The sequence below is a fragment of the Ochotona princeps genome, chromosome 10 (genome assembly GCF_030435755.1).
Source record: "Ochotona princeps isolate mOchPri1 chromosome 10, mOchPri1.hap1, whole genome shotgun sequence".
Lineage (NCBI taxonomy): Eukaryota > Metazoa > Chordata > Mammalia > Lagomorpha > Ochotonidae > Ochotona > Ochotona princeps.
Window position 1 is genome coordinate 42946759 of NC_080841.1, and position 9027 is coordinate 42955785.

A 9027-nucleotide genomic window follows, 5' to 3' on the forward strand; every position below is an offset into this window, starting at 1 on the left:
TGTGGGGGCAGAGAGACGCACTGTGGGGGCAAAGAGACACTGTGGGGACAGAGACACATTGTGGGGGCAGAGAGACGCACTGTGGGGCAGAGACGCACTGTGGGGCAGAGACACCCTGTGGGGGCAGAGAGACACCATGGGGGCAGAGAGACTCACTGTGGGGGCAGAGAGACACTGTGGGGACAGAGACACATTGTGGGGGCAGAGAGACGCACTGTGGGGGCAAAGAGACACTGTGGGGACAGAGACACATTGTGGGGGCAGAGAGACTCACTGTGAGGCAGAGACGCACTGTGGGGCAGAGACACCCTGTGGGGGCAGAGAGACACTATGGGGGCAGAGAGACTCACTGTGGGGGCAGAGAGACACTGTGGGGGCAGAGAGCAACACTTTAGGGCCAAGGCGGCTCTGCGCATGACCGTGGCTCACCCGCGGCTCTCAGGACCTGGTAACCGCCTCTGTGTCCCGGGGTAGGGCCGGCCAGAGTCACCCCTACAGGTTTAAGAAAAAAAAAAAAAAAAAAAAAAAAACCACCCACAGCCGGAAGTCCCGCCCTCCCTGAGACGCCGAACGGCTGCCCGGAAGGGTCCGTAGCAGCCCGGCGGGTTTGCCGCGCGCCTAGTGTTTCGCGGTTGCTGAGGTCTACACTGGGGGCCGCTGAAGCCCGAGCCAGGGAAGCGACCTTGCTCGGCGGCAGGACTTGGCCTGCCAGCCTCTGCCTCTGGCTGTCGGGCAGCGTGACCCTCTCCTCCGTGGGAATCCAGGCCCGGGCGGGCGGAGAGGTCGGCTTGCGGGCGGGCCCGGGCTGGGGGCGCGTGGACGATGGGCCCCGGAGTTGGTTTCCTGATCCCCCGAGACCGCAGGCAGAACGCGGTGGCGAGCACTCGTGGGGCTGTTTAGGAATTGTGTCCCTGCACAGACGTTTGTAAAGTGGACCGTGCAGTCCCGATGAGGAACCGCTGTCCGAGTGCGAGAGGGGACCCCCTTCCTAACACCGCTTCCCTGACTCTTGCGTGGCCTTGCCACGGCCTCCCGGGCTGTGGTCGCTCAGAGCTGGGTGGGACTGGACCCGAGTAAGGACGTGGTGCTGTGGGGGCGGGGAGAGGTCGTTGCAGCAGGTGAGCTCAGGCACGTCCTGCGTGTTGGTGAGTCCATTTCTGCAGCGCAGGAATGAGCTGCACCTGCCAAGTTGCTTCTCCTAAGTGGACCGGTGGACAGTGGCTTCCTGAAAATCCCGAAGCATAAAGGAAGGCGGGCGAGACAGTAGCTTTCTCTTCCTAGTGGTTCATGTGGCGTGTTCTGTCCCTAGGAGGAATGGCGGCCCCGTCTATGAAGGAAAGGCAGGCTTGCTGGGGAGCCCGCGACGCCTACTGGAAGTGCTTGGATGAGCACACGGAAGATGCCTCCCAGTGCCAGAAGCTAAGGAGCACCTTTGAGTCCAGTTGTCCCCAACAGTGGGTGAGTGCCCTGATGGCTCTGTGCTCTGTTTAAGTACCCCGAGCTCGCAGTGTGGACGGCAGCCTCTGCAGGCCGACCCCACCGCAGTTTAGTCCATTCTTGTATGGCAACCCAGGCTTAGTTCATGCGTGTGGATCAGGCTACCCTTTGAAGAATGTCACCGAGTGCCTTTAAGTTCCTTGAAGACAAAACAAACATATGAATGATAACAAACAAAGCAAAACAACACCCCAGCTTGCTTCTGGAATCTTCTGGAGGGTTAATACCTCCCTCTAACCTCGCACAGGAGTTGCCGGGTGTGTATGTGCTTAGCGTTGGTGTCAGAAACACTGCTTTCTCAAAATCACGGAAGTGCCCACACCATAAATAAAGGCTTGCTCGGGAGAAGAACTAAAAGGCTCATGTGGTGGAGCTGAACGGCTCATGCTCTGCTTTGCCTGGCCTCAGAGAGGAGGGATCAGGACGGGTTGCTGAGGGTTTTGTTTTTGAAAGATTTATGTATTGTTACTGGGAAGAGAAGAAGAGGCACGAAGAAAAAGGTCTTCTGTTCACTGGTTCACTCCCCGGACACCTGCAGGGCTGGAACTGAGCAGACCCAAAGCCAGGAGCCGGGAGCTTCTTCTGAATCTACCCCACAGGTGCAGGGTCCCAAGGCTTTGGGCCATCCTCGACTGCTTTCCCGGGCCACAAGCAGGGAGCTGGATGGGAAGTGGAGCAGCCAGAATACAAACTGATGGCCGTGTGAGATGCTGATACTTGAAGGGAGAGGATCAGCCTGTTGAGCCATTGCACTGGGCTGTAGGAGCTAGAGGCTAGGGGGCTCCTCTGTGGCCAATGCTTGTGACCTCGTCTTTCGAAGTGGCGTACCTTGTTACAGAGAATATGGCTGACTCTCGGAGCATTGCAGTAACATGCCCTGTGCTACCAAGTCGCCGAACTGAAATTTCAGGTCAGGCCGACTGGCTGATGGGAAAGATTTGCACCTGGATTTGTACTTTTTGATTATATCATGCTGCTCCAAGGTATGCTATGTAGCTTGTGAAGAGTTAACTTTAGAGGTGAAATGATTTTAGAGTTTTTACCATCTAACACCGAAGTTCTTGAGTCAGTCAGCTGAGGCTGTGAGCAACCAGAGGGTCTGAGGAGGGTGTGAGGAGCATTTGGTTGGGCTGACCTAGAGGTGAATGCAGTGAATGGGGATTGTTATTGCAGAAATTCTTCATCTATTTGTGGTAAAGATTTTGTTTAAAAATATTTTAGTTGTGCCTGGCACCATAGCCTAGTGGCTGAAGTCCTCGCCTTGCATGCACCAGAAACCCACATAGACACTGGTTTGTGTCTCAGCAGCCCTGCTTCCCATCCAGCTCCCTGCTTGTGGCCTGGGAAAGCAGTCGAGGACGGCCCAAAGCCTTGGGACCCTGCACCCTCTTGGGAGCCCCGGAAGAAGTTCCTGGCTCCTGACTTTGGATCAGCTCAGCTCCTGCCCTTGCAGCCGCTTGGGGTGTGAATCAGTGGACAGAAGATCTTCCTCTCTGTATATTTGACTTTCCAATCAAAATAAGTAAATCTTAAAAGTTTTTTTTTTTTTTTTTTTTTTTTTTAGTTGAAAAGCAAGAGTGACAGATAGATTCTATCCACTGGTTTACTCCCAGATGATCAGAACAGCCAGGACTGGTCCAAACCAGTCAGGAGCCAGGAGCTTCTTCTGTATCTCCCATATAGGGGTGCAGGGACCCAAGCACTTGAACCATCTTTCACTGCTGCCCAAGAGCATTAGCAGGAAGCTGGATCCAAAGTGGAGCAGACAGGACTTGAACCAGAACCCATTGGGATGCTGATACCACAAGCAGCAGTTTCTGGCACTGCACCACTCCACTAGCCCTGCTATAAGGATTTTTAAAAGCTTTACTCTTATTTATTTTTATTGGAAAGTCAGATTTACAGAGAGAAGGAGACAAAGAGAAAGATCTTGTGTCCACTGGTTCACTCCCCAAGTGGTCGCAATGGCAGGAACTGAGCTGACAGCTTTTTCCAGGTCTGCCACGTAGGTGCAGGGTCCCAAAGCTTTGGCCCGTTCTCTATTGCTTTCCTAGGTCACAAGCAGAGAAGTGGAAGGGAAATAGAGCATCCAGGATACGAACCAGTGCACTTATGGGATCCCGATGCATGCAAGGCGAGGAATTCAGCCATTAGGCTACTGCTCTGGGCCCTGTATAAGGATTAAATATATGACTTGATGTGTAACTTGGAAATGTGGACTGTGATTGAATTAGACGCGAGTTAGAGAAATGTACATCTGTGTGCATTCCTGTTAGGCTGATGCATTGAGAGCACCTCCTGCGGCAGGAAGTAGATGGGACTTGTCGGAGTTGGGACTTACGTTAAATGTGTCTTCGTGCTTTGCCCTCCTAGACCCATGGCTATGCAGAGCAAAGTTGGACTGAGCCCAAGGAAGAACTTGGTGCTCTCGGTGGGGTCGGTGCAGGTGCGGAAGAACTCGGTTAAGGCTGGGATGTTGGCAGGTTCCTCCCCCCACCCCCTTCCCTCAGTTCTCACAAACCACCCCGCATTTTCCCAGGAGAACCTTGTTACCATAACATCTGTCTTTGGACAACCTAGTTGCTAGTTTCCTTGGTTTGCACATCAGAAGCACAGGGACATTTTGCCAAGCGGGATCTAGATTCTGATTCAGGTCCAATGAATTTCTGTACATGGGGCCCACCTCCCCTTCAAGGGGCTCTGGTCGGGCCAGCACAGTGGATTCACCTGGCTAATCCGCTTCCAAGTGCCTGTTTCCCATATGGATGTGGGCTGGAGTCCTGGCTGCTCCACTTCCACTCCAGCTCTCTGCTTGTGGCCTGGGAAAGCAGTGGAAAATGACCCAAGTCTTTGGGAGACCCACATGGGAGACCTGGAAGAAGCTCCTGGTTCCCAACTTTGGATTGGCTTAATTCTGGACATTGATTGCTATTTGGGGAATTGAACTAGCAGTTGAAAAATCTTTTTGTCTCCTCTCTGTAAAACTGTCTTTCCAATTTAAAATAAACAAGTAATTAAAGGGCCCTGGCTCCATGGAGGATTCTGGTAGGTGATATGATTGTTGAAATTGTTCCGTGCTATCACCTCTTTAACCTAACCTCAGTCTCCCCACACTCTGCTTCCAAGGACAGCTTCTCTGTGTCAGAGTTTAGCAGCCACCAGGTTGGTTTGATGCCTGTGTATCTCCCCGTCTTGGGCAGGCTGCGTGCCATGCCATGAAGACCTACCCTGTCCAGGTCATAGTGTCCCCGTCACAGCTAGCATTTATGGAGCCCTTACTTTATGCCAGAATCTACTCCAAGCCCTGGAAGTACGTCACATAGCACATTTCTCTCTTCCAGAATTCTCTTAGCCAGTTTTATAGGCAGACAGGGATACAGACGCATTGAAATGAAGTCATGTGTGAGCATAGAGCCAGGATTGAAACTCAGGAGTTTGCTTCCAGATCCCATTAGTTCTTGTGGATATCATTGTGAGAAAAAGATCTATGAAAATGTGCACATTACTGATTGTGGAGTAGAAACCTCATGTTTGCCTCTTAACAAGAAAATAACCAATGCAGATTGTTTGTGAAAGGACTGTTTCTTGAACATCCAGGAATGCAGGACCTGCCTGTTTGGATGATGGCATGGGAAACCTCTCAGACACAGTTGATTGTTCCCCTGTGCTGTCTTCCGTCCCTCACCATTTTCCAGTCCAGATCCTGTCCATTCAGTCCACAGATACTTTACTAATTATGTGTCATAGAAAAATATAGCAAAGAAAATACATACAGTGCTCAGCCCTCAGGTAACACACATTTTAGTGTGGAAGTAAAAAGATAATAAATGGTGATAAGTGATATGAAAAATAATACAAGAGTGCAGGGATAGAGAACATACCAGTTTTTTGTAAGTTTAAATAGGGTATCTAGAAAGCCCTGAGCAAGAGGGTTAAGCCCCTGGTGCAGTGGGTTAAGCTGCCACTTGGGGCGCCTGCGTCTGTTGGAGGGCCAGCGTGGGTCCTAGCCACCCTGGAAGCTGCTGAATCAGCCTCCTCACAGCCTCAGAGGAGGGGGCTGCTCATCCTTGGCTCCAGACGGAGCAGCGGGCCCAGGGTCCTGTCTTCTGTGAAGCTAAGGATTGATTATATTTTGTTTGTTTTTAAAGATTTATTTTTTTTATTGCAAAAGCAGATATTCAGAAAGAGATAGAGAGAGAAGGATCTTCCATCTGCTGATTTACTCCCCAAGTGGCTGCAACAGCCAGAGCTAAGCTGATCCGAAACCAGGAGCCTCTTCCAGGTCTCACACACAGGTGGAGGGTCCCAAGGCTCTGGGCTTTCCCAGGCCACAAGCAGGGAGCTGCATGGGAAGTGGAGCAGCTGGGACATGCAACTGGTACCCATATGGGATCCCAGCAGTTGCAAGGGAAGGATTTAGCCAGTAGACCCTAAGTTAAAGACTGAATGACGCATTCACATACATCTTCTTTGAAGTCCTGCATTTGAGTTGGAGATCAAGGCCACTTCTCAGTGTGAAATTGCTTTAGATCTCCTAGGCAGACTTGGGCTCTTCTATTCTCAAAGATAAAACTTCAAAGAGCCCATTTCTGATCATCTGATTTTAGCCAGAGTTTTCTGGGGAATGAGAAAGCAGAAGTCCCTAAGAGAAGGGTTCCAGCAGGACACTCCCCTGCTGCAAGAATTGCGGGGAGCAAGGCTCACTCTGCTTCCAGCTTTGGGTTTCACGTGTCTGTTATGCCGGCTACATATGGGACAGGGCAGAAGCCCCATTTAAGGACTTGAGCCTCAGCTCTGAAGGTAGGCTTTTTAAAAAGGGGAGTGAAATGTGTGGGGCTCCATTCTTGCTCTGCCACACAGCAGTTCAGGTAGGATTCTCCTGGCCTGGCACAGAGCATTTTTCTACTTCACCATTTTACTCTGTCAGGATTTGGGGCTAGAAATAAAAATAAAGCCAGTTCTGTGGGGGAGCAGCCGACCCCACATGGATGAGGGGCTTCAAGATGGCGGCTGGCCGAGTGGCAGGAGGCGGGACTTGTCCCGCCAGTGGGCAGGCAGGAAGTCACAAGGATAGGCTAAATCTCCCTCGCTGCGATTGCTGGCCTAGCAGATAGCGCCCTGTGGACCACGGACAGAAGTGATTGGTGGAAGAACTGTATATAAGCAGCGCGCTTTCGACAATAAACGCCTTTTTTTGGTTCGCCCTCTCTTTTTGGTTTTGTCTCTCTCCTTTTTGGTTCATGACATTCTGGTGGCCCTTGCGGGGGGAATACAGAAACAGGAAGAATTGGGAAGAAGGGTGGTGGAAAACGGGAGGAAGGGTGGTGAAGAAGCGGGTAGGAAAGCTTAGACAGACGGGGACAGGAGCAGCGAAGAAAAGGTTTTAAAACGCAGCCGCTTTTGCCAGTTTTTCCCGGACCTCCAAGAATATGACTCGGCGTTTTTAGTGTCGCTGCAGGGCGGCCAGAGCGGTGGCGACACAGGTCCTAATTCACTGAAGTTTTTCCATCAGTTACTCATGGCTCTTAAATATAATTTTAAACTGCCTGCCTGCTTAAACTTGTGTCTATGTGAGACACACTTGGTAAAAGTTGTTGGTTGGTAAGTCATACAAGGTGTTGAACTAGGAGTTAATAAGAAAAACAATCTTGTATCTTTTTGTGTTTTTTCTATTTCTTGAGCATGTTTTTATATATTTAAATTTTTACAAATTCAGTGTAGTTCACAGATAAAATTCTAAAATTATAATGATATTCCCTTTTGCCTTCTCTTCCTTTTGTTTTTGAGATAACATTTTTAATTTACATTACAGTTGAGGATTTGTGCCTTGCTGAACTACTTAGTAGCATAATTCAGTATCGTTAAGTTTGAACTTAGGGCAAGCCTCACCTGTGTGCACACAGCTCTGTTTCCCACAGAGATGGTTCCTGGGTTACTCATTCTCAGTAAGATCTGTAACCCAAAAGGCTCAGAGCTCACTGGTCTGTCGCCTCCCTCCTCAGAGATTCACTCTTCAAGTGTCTTCACCATTCAGATGTTCTAGAATAGAGATCCCTGGTCTATGCTTTTCCTATTTTAACTTGTGTAACTTGCCCTTATTTCAATCTTTTTTTTTTCTCTCAACAGATCAAATATTTTGATAAAAGGAGAGATTACTTAAAATTCAAGGAAAAGTTTGAAGCAGGACAGTTCCAGCCTTCACAATCAGCTACAAACTCCTAGGCTGTTTCTGAACTGTTCAAAAGGGTTGAAGACATTTTCCAGACATCCACAGATGCTCTCTTGACTATGGGACAACAGTAGTTTGCATCATGGCAAACACCGTATGTTCCTATATGTAACAATAGCTAAAATCATCAAGTACCAGAAGATCCCAGTACTCAAACTGAAGAACTGAAATAAAATGGCATGAAGTATGCTTTGTTTTAACTTAAGAAGAAATACACATTTTAAGGAAAAAAATAAATCTTATTATAAAAACACATGAACTTTTTATTTTGGTGATATGAGAGGGTGAGTAGTAGGCAAACATTTCTAACAGGGATAGACAGGGGCTGTATTCCAGGGAAGTAGCACTGTAATACAGGAATTACCAATTGAGTTGCAAGGAAGAGGCTGAACTTAAAAATTGAGAATTGGCAAAATAATAAAAGCTACTGATAAAAATACTGCAGCTAATATTGTTAATGATGAGCAATGAGTATCTAGTAGTGGTTTAATTAAAAAAAAAGCCTTTAGAAATAAAATGGTAGTGACTGAAGTTGATGGGATTGTCTGTAGAAAATACCAATGAACAGAAAAGCTCTTGCAAATAATAAGGTCATAAGGAGGTCATAGGAAATAGGCCAGCACACACAGTGAAAACCACATTCCTGTATACCAGTGAACAAAGGGGTCTGAAGTCTAAAACTATTGTTTACAGTAGCACTCCCCTACCCCCTCCAATCAGTATATGCATGTTATAGGCTAACAACAAGGACACTCAAAATAGAAGCTCTAAATGGGGAAAGATACTATATATATGAATTAGAAGACTTAATATTGTTAAGCTATAAACTCACCCTGGCTTGCTCTACAGCTATAGTGGAGCTCCCCCTCCCCAAACTTCTTCATAAATTCTAACAAATTAACTTGAAAAATTTGTAGAAGGGGCCTGCATTGTGGCAGAAGAGGTGAAGCTCCAACTTGTGACCCACATTCCATCTTCAGAGTAATAAAGTCTTGTGATCCACTTCCTGTACCCTGGCTTTAGCCCATTCCAGACGTGGCTACTAAAACCATTTGGGAAGTGAACCAGTCCTGATGTAATGGCCCAGTGGCTAAATTCTCGCCTTGCCGTGCTAGGATCCCATATGGGCGCTGGTTCATGTCCCAGTTGCTCCACTTCCCATCCAGCTCCCTGCTTGTGGCCTGGGAAAGCAGTAGAGGATGGCCCATGGCCTTGGGATCCTGTACCCAAGATGGTGCCTGAGAAACCTGGAAGAAGCTCCTGGCTCCTCTGCTTTTTGATCAGTTCAGCTCTGGTTGTTG

At 48.7% G+C, this 9027-nt stretch overlaps 1 protein-coding gene across 1 annotated transcript; it reads left to right on the forward strand.

The window, feature by feature from the left end:
* Positions 1-563: 563 nt before the first annotated feature.
* LOC101529659 (cytochrome c oxidase assembly factor 6 homolog) lies at positions 564-7913 on the forward strand. Its single transcript, XM_004578868.4, has 3 exons — positions 564-782; positions 1310-1458; positions 7624-7913. Exons 2-3 carry the CDS (start codon positions 1315-1317, stop codon positions 7717-7719), a joined length of 240 nt encoding a protein of 79 aa, XP_004578925.2. The 5' UTR covers positions 564-782; positions 1310-1314; the 3' UTR covers positions 7720-7913.
* The last annotated feature ends 1114 nt before the right edge of the window (positions 7914-9027 follow it).